General features: G+C 45.5%; 1 protein-coding gene across 4 annotated transcripts in view; it reads right to left on the reverse strand.

The window, feature by feature from the left end:
* The window catches only part of PIK3CB (phosphatidylinositol-4,5-bisphosphate 3-kinase catalytic subunit beta), a 1042661-nt gene that overhangs the window by 204954 nt on the left and 821145 nt on the right, over positions 1-16562 (reverse strand). For all 4 annotated transcript variants that reach the window (XM_069213799.1, XM_069213795.1, XM_069213796.1 and 1 more), the window contains one exon: positions 8752-8930. In XM_069213799.1, the coding sequence (XP_069069900.1) occupies positions 8752-8930 (179 nt within the window). The remainder of the gene's footprint in view (positions 1-8751; positions 8931-16562) is intronic.

Consider the following 16562-nt stretch of genomic DNA (forward strand, 5'->3'; position numbering starts at 1 on the left):
TCCCCACAAGGATGGTAGTGTGTGTGTTTTTAGCTAAGCACTGGCTACCTATGGTCCTGCTACATAATGGTAACCCCGAACCTAGGCATGTTTGGTATCAAGCATGTCGGAATCATACGCCAGTACTGATTATGCCAGTATTGGTGGCATGATTTCATGAACTTTTGGGGCTCCTTAAAGACACCCCCCTCCCCCCCACCCTCCCCCCACACACACACACCAGAATTGCTCCTATCAGTCTTCCAGGGTCTGCGAACAGCCCAAGCTGCTGCAGTCCCTCAGACAGGATTCTGTCCTCTTGCTGCTATACTAGCTCAAGCAGGGGAAGGCAGAACAAAGGATTTCCTCTGGGAGATGGGTGCAACCTCTTCTCCCTTAGAAATAGGGGCTAAAAGGCTGGGGAGTGGTAGCCTCCCCACGCCGTAGGCTTGCTTTGAAGGGCACATTTGTTGCCCTCCTTGCAAAATATGATTTGCACCAGTCCAGGAACCCCCAAGTCCTTGCTCTGGGTGAAACTGCACATAGGAAAGGGGAGTGACCACTGCCCTGTAAAGCATCATCCTGTGGTTGGTGTCCAGAACTCCTCCAGGTGGTCACTTGATTATGCCATCTTGAAATCAAGATGGGCAGTGGCCCCTGGGAACATCTGACTGGTCAGGTTAGGCAGATGACGTTAGTGACTGCCTCTAATAGGTGGTCACTTTGCAAAGTGACTAAGCCTCTTTTTGGGCAATTTAGGAACTCCCTTGTGGGTGGGTCCCAAGATTTGGCATGCAAGATTCCATCAGGACTCCTCTGCAATTCCCTCTTCTGCTCCTGGCCATCGGAATCGCTGCTGGACTTCACAGGAACCGAACAAGACTTACACCAAGATGACCTCTCCTTGCAAAATTGCTTCCACTGCACCGGTCAGCAACTTGCAACATTTCCACAGCTGTGCATCCTCTGAGGGCTGGCAAAACGTCAGTTGCAGCAAAGAAGTAAAAAGTAATCTCCCTTGGAGTGAAGGAGCCACTCCCCTGCATCTGCAGGTACCTAAGGCACCGACGTCCGGCTGCTGAGATCTACTGTCCTCTGGACCTGCAAAGATTCTCCAACACAGCTGAAGGTTCCAAAGGGTCCTCTCTGCCTTCTTTCCAACTTGGAAGATGGTGAGTCCTTACCTCTTCCCCCAAAACAGAATCCCTGTGCACTGTGACTGTTGCAGCAACAAAGGCTTGTTGAATTCTACTCTGAGGGATCTTCAGGCTCAAGTAGCCCCAGACTCCTGCACTCAACCTTTGCAAAGGAAAGTCTCCTATCTGCTGCTCCAGTAGCGTGGGACTCCTCTTCAGGAGTGCTGCCTGGGCCTCACTGCGACTTACTGTGCCTGCTGCCAGTGGGTTGCTCGTGGGGGCTCCAACTGCTACTGTTGGCTCTCTTGTCTCCTTAGGGTCAGCCAGGACTCCCCTTAAAGGGTTGAGTCCCCAGGACCTTGCTGGTTCTCTTCAGCTCTGCAAATCTCCAATATCTCCAGCGGCATTTGCTTTTTGGTGGTCCTCATGACCACTGACCCGTCTGCAATCCGGCGACCGTCAAGGGACAGCTCCTAGGTGACTTCAGGGACTCCTCTGCAGCTCCTGGACTCTGCAGCTTGACTTCATCCACCTCTGTTGACCCGGATCTTCACCCACAGAAGGGTGGGTATTGCCTCCTGCCCCACCTGGACACACCTGCATGGACTGGACTCTGTCCTCTTCTTTTACAGGTCCTCTGCATCCAGAATCCACCGCTGGGTTCCACCGGCCTGGTCCTGTTCTTGTATTGTTCCAATTCCAAGTCCCCATGTTAGCCTATGGGACAACCAGGTAAGTTACCTCTGCTCTCCTGGTCGCTGGGAGTCTTCTAGATACTTACCACTTGGGGTTCCCTACTCTCCCAGCCTTTGGCTAACTACTCCATATCCTCTGGTATGGGACCCATTCTTGCATTCCACTATTTTAGTATATGGGTTTGACCCCCTATAGGGCCCTTGCTATTTCTAATGTTTTATGCTAATTCCTAGTACTTACCTGTGTATATTTTGTGTGTACCTACCTCCATAGAGGGGGAATTGCCTATAGTAATCTAGTTCAGTGTTCCTGAACTCAAGTACCTTTATTTTTGCAACACAGTGTGGTTCCTTTCAGGTGTAATAGTAACTGTGTGACTACAGTCATATTTTAAGTGCTTCGCGCTCCTCCTAGATAAGTCTTGGCTGCTCACCACAGCTACCACTAGAGAGCCCTTGCTTCCTAGACACTAACACTAACTAACAAGGGTTTGCCTGGACCTGGCATAAGGTCCCAACAATGTAGGTGACCACCACACACCAGACCAGCCTCATACAAAGGGCAATAGGGGTTCAGATGTGTAAGCCCCGGGCTGAAGCACCTCAGTGAGGAGGTTGGTCCTGACCACCACTGAAGAAAGCTTGAGGCCCAGGACCTCGGACGCTCTTCGTAAAACCATTGATTAGGAGGCTCCCTCCTATAGAGCCACGGTAGGGGGAGAAAGCATGCCAGAGTCAGGAGAGGTGTCCAATCCACTGGTTTCACAAAATTCCTGAGCACAGTCTATGTAAGGGTCTTCAAGCTGGTATTCTAGAGGGTCCAGTGACTGCTCCATACTCTCATAGTACCAATAGGTATAAGTGTGTATGAAAGTACCATCTTGCCTGGCATGTTACCCCCATTTTTACTTGCGTGTCAGTTTGTTTTTGCCTGTCTCACTGGGACCCTGCTAGCCAGGACCCCAGTGCTCATAGTTTGTGGCCTGAATGTGTTCCCTGTGTGGTGCCTAACTGTGTCACTGAAGCTCTGCTAATCAGAACATCAGTGCTTATGCTCTCGCTTTTAAAATTGTCACTGCAGGCTAGTGACCATTTTTACCAATTCTGATTGGCACACTGGAACACCCTTATAATTCCCTAGTATATGGTACCTAGGTACCCAGGGTATTGGGGTTCCAGGAGACCCCTATGGGCTGCAGCATTTCTTTTGCCACCCATAGGGAGCTCAGACAATTCTTACACAGGCCTGCCACTGCAGCCTGAGTGAAATAACGTCCACGTTATTTCACAGCCATTTTACACTACACTTAAGTAACTTATAAGTCACCTATATGTCTAACCCTCACTTAGTGAAGGTCATGTGAAAAGTTACTAAGTGTGAGGGCACCCTGGCACTAGCCAAGGTGCCCGCACATAGTTCAGGGCAATTTTCCCAGACTTTGTGGGTGCAGGGACACCATTACAAGTGTGCACTACATATAGGTCAATACCTATATGTAGCTTCACAATGGTAAATCCGATTATGGCCATGTAACATGTCTAAGATCATGGATCCCCGGGGCTCCAACATGGACCCTGGGTACTGCCAAACTAGCTCTCTGGGGTTTTCACTGCAGCTTCCGCTGCTGCCAACCCACAGACAAGCTTCTGCCCTCCTGGGGTCTGGGCAGCCCAGTCCCAGGAAGGCAAAACAAAGGATTTCCTCTGAGAGAGGGTGTTACACCCTCTCCCTTTGGAAATAGGTGTTAAGGGCCTGAGAGGAGTAGCCTCTCCTGGCCTCTGGGAATGCTTTGAAGGGCACCGATGGTGCCCTCCTTGCATAAACCAGTCTACACCAGTTCAGGGATTCCCCCAGCCCCTACTCTGGCGCGAAACTGGACAAAGGAAAGGGGAGTGACCACTCCCCTGTCCACAACCACCCCACGGGTGGTGCCCAGAGCTCCTCCAGAGTGTCCCGGACCTCTGCCATCTTGAATGCAGAGGTGTGAGGGCACAATGGAGGCCTCTGAGTGGCCAGTGCCAGCAGGTGATGTCAGAGACCCCTCCTTGTAGGTGCTTACCTGACTAGTTGGCCAACCCTCCTCTGAGGGCTATTTAGGGTCTCTCCTGTGGGTTTCTCATCAGATAACGAATGCAAGAGCTCACCAGAGTTCCTCTGCATCTCCCTCTTCAACTTCTGCCAAGGATTGACCACTGACTGCTCCAGGACGCCTGCAAAACCGCAACAAAGTAGCAAGAAAACTACCAGCAACATTGTAGTGCCTAATCCTGACGTCTTTCTCGACTGTTTCCTGGTGGTGCATGCTCCTGGGGCTGTCTGCCTTCACCCTGCACTGGAAGCCAAGAAGAAATCTCCCGTAGGTCGACGGAATCTTCCCCCTGCTAACGCAGGCACCAAACTTCTGCTTCACCGTTCCTCTGGGTCCCCTCTCATCGTGACGAGGGTGGTCCCTGGAACACAGGAGCTGGATCCAAGTGACCCCGACAGTCCAGTAGTCCATCTGTCCAAATTTGGTGGAGGTAAGTCCTTGCCTCCCTACGCCAGACAGTTATCCTGTGTACTGCGTGAACTGCAGCTGCTAGGGCTTCTGTGCACTTTTGCAAGGAATCCTTCGTGCACAGCACAGCCCAGCCCAGGCCCCAAGCACTCCATCCTGCATTGTTCAACTCGCTGAGTTGACCACCGTCTCCGTGGGACCCTCCTTTGTAGTGTTGAGACGACCGCCATGCTCAGTTTTCTTCAACCCGTGTTGAAGTACTTCTGCGGGTGCTGCCTGCTTCTGTGTGGGCTCTCTGTGTTGCTGAGGGCCCCCTCTGTCTCCTCCTCCAAGGGGTGACCTCCTGGTCCTTCCTGGGCCCCGGCAGCACCCATTTTCTTCAACCATGACCTATGCAGCTAGCAAAGCTTGTTTGCGGTCTTTCTGCGTGGAAACAACTCTGCATCCTCCAGCACGCCGTGGGGCATCTTTTGTGCCAAGGAGAAGTTCCTGGCATCTTCTGTTGCAGAATCTTCAGCTTTTTCCGCCCAGAGGCTGCCATTTTGCATCTTCATCCGGGGTTCAGTGGGCTCCTGCCCCCCAGAGACACTTTTGTGACTCTTGGACTTGGTCCTCTTCCTTTACAGGTCCTCAGGTCCAGGAATCAGTCTTCAGTGCTTTGCAGTCAGTTGTGGTCTTTGTAGAATCTCCGATCACGACTTTAGTGTGTTTCTGGGGAAGTAGGGTAACTTTACTCCTACTTTTCAGGGTCTTGGGGTGGGGTAACTTGGACACCCTTAGTGTTTTCTTACACACCCAGGGGCCCTCTACACACTACACTAGACTAGACCTGGGGTCCCTAAGTGGTTCGCATTCCACTTACTTAGTATATGGTTTGTGTTGCCCCTAGGCCTATTGCATCCTATTGTAGTCTACAGTGTTTTCACTACTTTCCTAACTGTGTACTTACCTGATTTTGGTTTGTGTGTATATTTTGTGTATTTTACGTGACTGAGCAATAGGTACACCAACGAGGTTGCAGAGAACTGTGCCCACAATGTTTGTACATTTAATAGTGAATTGACAAATGGAGGATTGGATGAGACTAACTTTAAACACTTGATGGCAACAGCTGACACCTGGGACGAAGGAGAGAGGCTTCAGGAGGAAGCGTCTAAGGAGGGACAACAGAGTTGGGTCAGAGCAGGTTGTGTCAAAAGAGATGATGACATTTGGCTTTCAATGGATGGATGACCAGTGTTGCCAAATAGTTTGTTATCTCCTATAGCTAGACATTTAAATGGTCCAGCTCATATTGGTAGAGACGCTATGGTAAGGCTGTTTAGACAGAGATGGTTCAATCCTAAATTTAGGTTGTTGGCTGAAGCTTTGTGTCTCAGGTGTGTTGTGTCAACAGAACAATTTTGTGAAGAGAACTGCAGTTACACTGAGCCACCTAGGAAGAGCAGAAGGACCTTTCAACAGGATACAAATGGATTTCATTGAGATGCCTGTGTGCAATGGATTGAGATGTGTTTTGGTTGAGTGCTTATATTTTCTGAATGGGTCGAAGCTTATGGCAGTCTCATTGTAGCTAAACTGCTGTTAAAAGGACCTCATTCTCTGGTGTGCCTTTCCAACCTTTTTGGAATCAGATCGAGCAACTCATTTCAACAATGAGGTCCTGAAAGTGTTATGTGCAGCATTGCAAATGGAACAGCGATTGCATTGTGGTAACAGACCTGAGACTTTGGGTCTAGTGGCACAGGTGAATGGCCCACTCAAATCCAGAATGTCGAAAGTGTGTGCTTCGACATCAATGAAATGGCCTGATGCTCTGCTTCTTGTGTTAAGGAGTCTGCAGAGTGTACCTGATTGAAAGACTGGACTGTACCCCATGAGATCATAATGGGGATGGGTGATGAGACTGCCAGGGATTCCTGCAAATGCACTTGTGAATATCACTGATGATAAGGTCCTAGACTATTGCAAGTGACTAGCTGATGTGGTGTGTTCTGTGTCTCATCAGGTCAGAGCAGTCACAGCCCCTCCTCATAAGGAACCATGCCATGACATTAATCCCGGCGATTGGGTCTTGGTGAAGAAACATGTCAGAAAGACGTGCCTAAAACCTAGGTGCCATGGGCCTTACCAGGTGATCCTAGTTACGACAACTGCTGTAAAGTATGAAGGCCTCCTCAAGTGGATTCACGTTTCCCATACTCGCAGAGTTGAGTGTCCCCTTGACACGACAGTGCCTGTTCCGGGAGAACCAGTGGTGCGAGAGACAACAGAGGCAGGACAGACAAGCAGTTGGGGACCAAACTGAGCCTGAAACAGCACTTGATCAAGCTGAAGAGGGTGTTGAACAAGTCATGGCAAACTGAAACAGACACTCAAGCCTTGCCCTTTGATGAATGAGGGGGCTCATAATCGGATCCTGAAAAAGGAACTAGTGCTGGAAGGAAACAAATGGAAGCTGGAGACATCTGGCCTAGAAGGAAGTAAAGAGGGAAATGAGTCTGCCTAAAGAATGTGTGCTACCGATGACTGCTGAAGAGACTGAAAGCTCTGATTTGAGTGAAAGTGAAGATGAAGGTGTGGCATTAAGAAGGTCAAAAAGAACAAGAGTGCCTAGTTGTAGGTATTATTCACTAGAGTGGACCTACTTTGCAAATGACACAGTCACAGACAAAGAGCTCTGAGAATATTGTGATTACATACAGGTTAGGCGGAACCTTCAAGTGTTGAACATTGTGGTCTCATTATATGTTTAATTTCCATTGTCCTCAATGAACTTGGTTTGGGTAGAGATCAGAAACATTTACAATGATTGGGATGGGGAATCAGAAGATTTTCTAGGCCCCTTGTAATTTAGTAGTGTTGCTAATAGGAGCGTTTTCCCCTACACATCTTGTCGAAAATAAGATATTTTCTAGTGTTTCACTGCAAACCATTAATTCTAAGGAAGGCAATAAGATAGATGAGAAAGTATTACACTCAGGTGCATCTAGGGGAGATTATTCTGCAAATGTATATTTCCGCTTATTATAATATTTATATATGGTGATACCATGACAGCAAAGGATTGTGACTTGTGCACTCAATTATCTGCTTCTGCTTCTTAAGGTATTACTTCTCATATTCCTATGACTTATGGGATTTCATACAGTCTTTTGTTGAGCTTGTTTTAAGGGACCGGACATTATCAGTATTATTTTTCAAATTCAAGTTAGTTCTTTCAGAAGTCCATATTATTGATCATCTGAACGGACATTCAGCTCCCTTGGAAATATAAATAATTGCACAATTAGTTTTTTCCACCTGCTGCCACTTTAGACACAGTTTATGCACATAGCACAATTTAACTTGTATGAGCTCCGGCTAACTAGCAGTGCCTCATCTCTCCCAAAGGGAAGATACAATTGGGCAGCCGATCGCATGACATATTAGGGCTTCCCAGGGAAGTCGTGGTCACTCAGATCCCAACCAGTTCTCTCATACACAGTGTGGTCTCATAGATAAATGACAAAAGCAGTTTGAGTTTTAAAGATTGGTTTAATAAAACGACTGCATTTTAGATAACAAGGCGTGAGCCGCAATAACCAGAACCATACAACACAGTAGGACTGAAATAGTAACGAGGAGAGTGAAACATAAGAATAACGCTATCATGGTACTACTAGATTACGTTCTCTCTTCTAAGTTCTATTTTGAGCACAGCATGTTAAGCTCTAAGCCTGCCTTTCAGGTTTCCCAGGGAGGACATCAACCCTCATACCTGAGCAAAGGCCTGTGATCGGGATCAACATCTGCAACAGGGAAGTCAGCGTCTCGTTGTGGTTCCCTGGTCGGAATCTCCCTCTTACGTGTACCAGGACTAGGAAGTGTTTTTATACCTAACACGCCGGTGTTCTAAGAAACGTCCCTAGGTAAGAATGTGTACTTTCTACGAACCCTAAAGACTAAACTTCTACCACGTCTATCGGCAATGTACCAGACTGTATCCTTGACTGAAGCACAGAGCGAGCAAGAATGTATTGTTTGAGAACTCCAGTGCTGAAATAAACTAAACAGTGTGATAGAAGAAAATAAAACAAGACCGTGAAATTGGTTATTGTAAAATAACAGTACGAGGCTAAATAAAATGCATCTAGGACAAAGTGCACAGAGGCCTAATACTTTAAGCAAAAGCTACATTAAAAAATGGCCACACTACAGCGTGAAGAGCAACTGGAAGCTGAAAACACCCATTTTGTTTAAGGTGAGAGTGGCGAGCCAGAGACGAATGTGTTTTTTTTGGTCTGGTGAACCAGTAAATTTTGCACCGTTCCTGCGTTCCTTGTTTAAATTAGACCACGAGTAAGCAGGATTTTGTATGATAATCATATACTATTTTTAACATCTTACATATAAAAACGAGCGGAGTGAAACCAAATTTGAAGGTTACTGCGAGGAACTTACTTTAAGTCTGAGAGTGTTACGCTGGGATTTAACGGTGACTGGAAGTTGGAGAGTGCGTTTCGGTACACACTTTGCTTTATGCAGGAATGCATGACCTCTTTTCCCTTGACTCGATTTAACTTCGCCACATTCAGTTTTATTAGATCGTTGAGAGTTCTCATCTTATTGAGGGCTTCAACCTGAAATAATCAGACAAGCTTTGTGAAATCAAATAACATTTTGGGGCGTAAAACCAATTACAAAGCGTAAAAAATAGACTATATAGACTATTACTGAAGGACCAGCTATCTAATGTTATACATTTTGACAAGGTCTTAGTTGCATATACTGTACCAAAAGAAATACTTACTCTTTCAGTTCCCAGATCTTCACTGTTTTATATGCTCTTTATTGAATGTTTTACATATCACAAAAGACAGCAATTAGGATCATTTATGTAATGAAAGCAGGAGCCAGGGGTTCATACAACTCAAAACAGACCACTGTAGGTGAGGTCACAAGAAGCTCAGTCCGCAAGCTTCATGAGAATGGGAGGACGGGCAAACAGTGTACAAGAGGTTAAGTGACTGGCAGCTGAGCGAGGGGTGTACTTGTCGTGCAATGACAACAATGTAATTGTCAGTGACGGAGTGGTGGACAGTGATCCACAGAACCAGCGCCACCTGCGGGAGGGGGTGGCGCCTACCACAGTAAGTGTTGCATCCCAGGACAACAGTCATCGGCGGGCACAGCCAATGCAGGTCTGCCAGAGAGCCCCGGAAGAAAGGCCACTCATGATGGCCACAAGTCAAAGTCGGGTTCAAGGGCAGTAATGTTACATCCACACATGGTGAACTATGCATCCTGTCTGGCATGCTGACGAAGTCGCTGCATCACAGTGTCCTTGGGTATTGCCCTGTGTCTGAGCTCTTGCTTCCAGGCCAACATCGAAGGAGCCAAGCTGCTTTCTAGTGTATTGCAATCGCTTGCAGTGCAAGTGCAAGCGTCAAGTCTATGAGTTTTCTCCTGTCAAGCTTAACAGGGATGTTTTTAGGCCGAGCGTAAGCGTACAACCTCTTGCATACTTTTAAGTATACTTCTTTTGTGGGCTTAGAGCTATTTCATTTGTTAGTTTCAGTGTCTTTTAAAAATCATTGCTTGCTAGTGGTCAGTAAGGCCTCTTTGCCCTTCCTCCTGCTGTGTGAGAGCAGGGACCAACTACTGTATAATTACTCTTTGTCCTGTTTATTTGGCCTATAGGGGACCTTTTTTTTTTTTTTTTATTTATTTATTTATTTTTTTTAAAAACTTTTTCCCTGTCCAGGGAAGCTTCCCTTTTCACTTGCAGATCATTCTTGCTCTGAGCTTAGCTGTAAACAAGGTTATAAATCAGGCTCTTATCTTGGTCACATTTGGCCTTTGTGGGCTCTCTGCTCCCTCTTACAGCTGCCTGGCTCCTGCCCTTCCTTGGCTTGGATTTTCTTTACCAAGTGTGCCTGTCTGTGGGGTGCTGAGAGCAAGGGCGGAAGATCACTTGTAATTGCTTATAGCCTATTCACCCAACTCTACCAGGACTCCGCAATCATTAGAGTTCCCCCTTCTGCACCATCTTGGGATCCTACTCGCAACTCTATCAGTGCACCTCAGTTCACACACTCCAAGCCCTCAGCAGTGCCAGGAACCTCACACGCACTGTTTGCCAGAGCACCTCAGTTCTTCCAGTCAGCACACTCTGCTGCTCCAGTACTGGGACCTTGGGTGCAACTCCATGAGTGCGTCTCAGTTCCCGAAATCCAAGTCCTCAGCCTTGCCATTGCCAGGAACCCCACATGCGCGGTCTGCCAGGGCACCTCAGTTCTTGCAGTCAGTACACTCTGCTGCTCCAATACTGGGACCTCGGGCCCAGCTCCATTAGTGCATCTCAGTTCACAAAATCCAAGCCCTCAGGCGTGCCAGAAAACCCACATGCGCTGCCTGCCACTGCACCTCAGTTCCTTCAATCAGTACACTTGCCTGCTCCAGTACAGGGACCTCGGGCGCAGCTCCATCAGGGCACCTCAGTTAAAAAAAAAAAAATCAAGCCCTCAGCCGTGCTAGGTAACACACAAGCACTGTCTGCCAGAGCTCATCAGTTCTTGCAGTCAGTACACTCTGCTGCTCCACTACTGGGACCTCGGGCGCAACTCCATCAGTGCATCTCAGTTCACAAAATTCAAGCCCTCAGCCATGCCAGTGGCAGGAGCCCTATCGGCGCCATCTTCACAGAGCACCTCAGTTCTTGCAGTCAGTACACTCTGCTGCTCCAGTACTGGGACCTCAGGTGCAGCTCCATCAGCGCACCTGAGTTCACAAAATCAAAGCCCTCAGCCGTGCCAGTGCTAGGAACCCCACACACACCGTCTGCCAGAGCACCTCAGTTCTTGCAGTCAGTACACTTTGTACTGGGACCTCAAGAGCAGCTCCTTCAGTGCACCTCAGTTCTACCCCGGCAAGGTCACTTCCTTTCCTATACAGGGACCCCGCTCCCATACAATTCCATTACAGCAACTCAATTCTAATACTCAGTCCCACTGCCAAGCCAATACTCTACCCAAAAGAGCAAAACACAGCTCAACCAGTGCACATCAAGTCTAACATGCAACACCACTGTTGATGGGAACAACCACAGCTTCGCCAGAATCCATTAATTCTAACATTCAGTGCACATTTCTTCTCAGGACTCCTCGCTTCTGTGCTTGAGAGGCAATGCCACTCCCATGTTGGGTTCCACTTGCAGCTTCACCAGGGCACCTCCAGGTTAACACTTGGCAACACTGGAACACCAATACTAGGTTTCAGACATAGCTCCATTAACATACCTCACTTCTGGCATAGTGTGGCCAGTACTGCAGCCCACATACAACTGTCAGTGCACCTCAACCATAACCTGCAGCGCCTCGTTATTCCAATACCAGGAATTACACGGTACTCATTCCTCACCCGCTGCCTTGCTATCATTTCAGCACTGGGCCGGGACACAGTCCTGTCTATACCCCTATCAATCCTGATATGAAGCGCCTCAATATCGCTATATTGCAGTTCACATACAACTCTGCTAATGCACCTACTGCTGTTCTGCAGTACCCCCTGCTGTTCTACACTGACTTCTGTTTGAGGATATGGGGAGCCAATTAAATCTATTCTTAGCTGCCATCTTTATTTGGGAGGGTCTGTTTCACCTATCTCACTCCGTTCTTTCCTTTATTCTGTTTGCTCTCAATGTTTTCTTTGTCCCACAGTTTTCTCATTCCAGCTATTAAAGTCCTCAGTCACTCTTTCTTGTGACTATTGTTTCTACTCCTCTCCCTTTTATATTTCCCTCTTCCTCTTGCTACCTCCTCTTTCAAACTTGCAAAAACGTGGTTATTTCTTTCTTTGTTTTGTTCCTGTCTTTTTACTTCATCAGTCATTCATTCTTTCACTATTTTTTTCTCTTCCCTTCATTCTTTTTGTCTCTTATTTGATATTTTCTTTGACTCTGTATGCGTCCTTTCTCACCTTTTTCTTTTTTTTGTTTTTAAAAAAAAAGATTTTTTTCCTTCCTTTCTTTGGTGTTTTTCTTATCTTTATCTGCCAATTTGCTTTTTAATATAAATCCCTATTTTTCCTGTCTGTATGTGGAAGCCACAAGTCACGAGTCAAAGTGCCAAAGTGGTTTTCCCTTTCTGTGGGGATTTTGTCAATACATACATGCCTTGGTTCTTTTGCTGCTTGTTTCTTTTACCACCTCTCTTTATTTCTCTAATGTTCATTTTTCTCTTTTTTTCACATTTTTCATAATTTTGTCATCTTTATCTTTCATTTGCTAGCTTCTTTCCCCTTTGTCTCACACATTTGCTCTATTTCTTCTCGTGTTTTCATTTTCTTGTTCTTTCTTTTATTTCTTTGTTATCACTTCTCTTTCTTCTTTTTTTCTGCTGAGGCCTAGTTATCAATGAAGCAACAGCTGCAGTGGCGCAGGGACCCAGAGACCTACAGAACACACAACTCTAATTAGTGCTGTATTTTCCGAACGAAATACCAGTCAACCACATTCCTTTCTTGCTGCAGCGTTACGTCACGTGCCCTCTTCATCTTTACTCCTGACTACCTCTTTCCTTTCACCCTCCAATCCATCCCAAATTATATTTTCGTTATGGTATTTTGAGCTTCACACTCTAATGCCAAAAGTTTATTTCTGATAAAGGTTTATATGATAATTGTATATGTTTTAAGATAGAGGAAGAAGGTAAATGGAAGTGCTTTAGTTAAATTCTGGGCCACCAGATTTATATGGCACGAAATGATAAGGCAGGGGTGACCAATTTATGTGGCAAGTAAAGTCCAGTTATGAATTTACAATGCCAATAGCTCTAACACAAGAAAATGTGAGACCTATTGCATTGCAAATGCTTGTTTTTGTCGATATGGTGTAAGTTATGTGTATTATGTAGTCACAAACTCGGTTCAAAATAAGAGCAGCGTTGTGCTCTGTCGTATGGTAAAAGTCTGTGTGGTCTGCCCCGCATCTGAGGCATGTGTGCGTTACAGCTCTAAATATCCTGCGTAACCACCTGGACGTCAAGGATGCGCAGTGGACATAGTTTAACTGCAGCAGTTTTAGGCGTGCATTTCTCAAGACCTGAAGGATATGGTTCAAAATCTTGTTTCAGTCTGTATCAGTAGTTTTTGAAGTGCAGCTTCAAATCATTACTCCAACAGTGTTTTAATCCGGTCAGGCCCCCCGTAACTATGGGAAAACAGTTTCTCCAGGGCCACACAATGTCTGCCTGACAGGGTGACCACCTGGCATGGAGGTAAATTCTGGATAGGATAGTAAAAAAAATTTTTTTTAAAAAAAATCTGGAAAATGGGTGAAAATTCAGGACACAAATTCAGGAAAAAGGCTCAAAATTCAAGACAAAAGGTACATTTTACAGACACATCCAAGGAGATGTCATACCCCAATACTTTACCAGTGTAATTCTGTACTGTTTTCTACACAGCACTATTTACACTATGGTCTTCATGTGATTGTCTCTGGGTATGCTACATTCAGGTAGTATATTATGCCCTTGTTCAACAGAAAATGAACGCCCTTGAGCATGGTATCAAGAGCATCACCCTTTCCATTATATCATATTATTTTGCAAACCTTCCCCTGCTCATCCTTTGTTCCTTCTTCAGACACCTCAACACGACCCACGTCTGATTTGGCGGTCTGGGCACCACTGGGTAGCTCTTTACAGTTTAAAGCATCCTATGAATGCTGCTGGATTAGCCCTTCCAGAGTTACAATGCTATTATTTAGCTGTGCTGTCCCAATGGGTGTTTTGCTGGCTGTCTGGCCTCTCCCTGTCTGAGACTTGCTTACCTGTAAAGACTTTAAGGAAGGCTAACTGCAATAATTGTTTGTTACTGACCATTCTGCCAAACACCATCCGGGGTAATTGTGCAAGACTTTCTCTTGCCCATAAACTCACTAACATGACGAAGCCCTACTTTTGCTAGGCCTCCCCACTCATATGATAGCTTTGGTCAGGGCAACTACGTCAGTGGCACGCTGCAGGTCTCTCAAAATTGGGGGATTTGTTTGTTGAAGGCGAGCTACTAGATTTCAAATAAAGACAAATTACAGGTTAATCTAACACTATCTAAAAGAAAAAAAAAGGTGCATAATGAAGGAAAGGAAATGCAGGACACCATATGCTAATTTCACCGGCTTTTTAGACATATAGCTATACTAGAGGTGGGCGAGCCACTGAAAGCTTGAGCCAGGCTTGAGCCTGAAACTTGGCTCTAGCTCAGCTATAAATCCTCTTGGAATCTCAAACCCATAACAAACCAAGCTTACATGTGACTTCTGCCAGTCCTCCCTCCATCTACCCAGGACGTGGTGTTAGGGCCAGGGCAGTCGACTTTGGATCTAGGGAATCAGGTTCAAGTCTCTGAATCAGCTCAACATCCTGTGATTCTGAACAAGCCACTTCATCTCCCCATGCCAATAAACAATGGATGTGACCGTGTGTAAAGTAAGTGGTGCTTATGTAAAGTGCTCCAATATTTTTGGATTGAGTTCACGCTATATAAAAACTGCAAATAATGCACAAAGTAGTCAAACCAAAGCCTTAACATAAGAAAAGACTAATTCATACCCATTTACTGGCTGATTTGTACTAAGTTAAATTAGAAACCTGGATAAATTGTGGCTTCCCTGCTTAAATTGTGTGATCGTAGGCGAATCTTACTTCACCAAAACTCTTTGTTTCTTCATTAATGCGTATTAAATCAGTTTCAAATGCTTGAGTTCTGAACCCAGCTCTACAGAAACATATTGCATTTTATTTACTAGACTATAATGTCAATGCTTCACATTAGAAAAGACACTTCTTTTGAAATTTGAAGCAACTTTATCATATTTTTTGTGATGTTTGTTGTATGAATACATAGTGAACATATCGGGCTCGGCTCATGCAGGGGCTCCAAGATTCGACCCAGACCCTTGCCTCGGCTCTTGCTCAGCACTCTTTAATAGGCTGGCTCACAGAACTCTAAGCTATTCAATGCAGTGTCTGAAGTGCATTAAGAAAAAGAGTACAGACACTCCAATGGGCACTGAGTTGGTGAGCACGGAGATGGAATCGAAGGCATGGGCTAAATATAAAGTTTATGTAACTATTTTGTTGATCTTTCACTATCAAGTAACTACACATAAAATTACGCACACCTTAACCGAAAAATAAATGAAAGTTAAACTAACCAGTGATAAATAAACTATTTTATGTTATGAAACCTCTACTGGTTAATGTGATGTATATGTGTGCAATAAGACCCATACAATTGAATCCTGTTTTGTACAGCGGGGAAGTGTGACGTGTATTTCAATGCTAGAAGATCCCTGAAAACACTGAATATTTAAGACATTATTTTAAATATGCATTACACATAATATAATCTAGGCTACCACGCAAAATACATATAAATTTAGGTTAAAGATAAAAAACATTTCTAAAGTATAGATTTCAGCGAGGGTGCGGGATATAGCAATACCTCCCAATTGCAAGCCAGAGAAGATAGATTTCTCTGCAGGTTATTGCCCTGCCAAATTATGTCCCTTCTATGTTAGTGCATGAGGAATTGGGACTTCAAATATATGGGGGATACATTGGGATTGGCACCCATTTTGGTGTGGCAGTCTGTACGGTCTAGACCAGAAGCAGCCATGACACAAGGTGTAATCACTGACTGTCTTAAATTGGACAGGGTTTGCAAAATCAATTTTGTTAGAAATGGGGTCTTTGGTTGGTAGTCAGGATACCCACTGTCCAAGCAAGGACCCTCACTCTATACAGGGTAAAGGCGAATCACCCTCACCTAACCCTCGCTCACTCCCTTGATAGATTTGCACAAGCAGGCAGGCAGGCTTAACTTCAGAGTTCTAGGTGTAAAGTATTTGTACCAACACACACAGTAACTTAATGAACACTACAAAATGACAACACTAGTTTAGAAAAATAGGAAATATTTATCTAAACAAAACAAGACCAAAACGACAAAAATCCACAATACACAACTCAAGTTATCAATTAAAAAGCAAAAATAGAGCTTTTGGATTCATGCTCTGACACGAAGAGCAACCTTCCACATCATGTTCCGAACTAAGGCACCAAATACAGTCCGAGTGGGGGTCGGTCATTGACATCCGACCCCCGCATTCTCTACACGGCTTGAAACCGGACTTCTTTGGAGGCGACATTGTAACCTCCAAAAATCGTTACAGTTATCAACGAGCCAGGAAGTAAAACCGTTGGCGT

Source organism: Pleurodeles waltl, chromosome 11, assembly GCF_031143425.1.
Source record: "Pleurodeles waltl isolate 20211129_DDA chromosome 11, aPleWal1.hap1.20221129, whole genome shotgun sequence".
NCBI lineage: Eukaryota > Metazoa > Chordata > Amphibia > Caudata > Salamandridae > Pleurodeles > Pleurodeles waltl.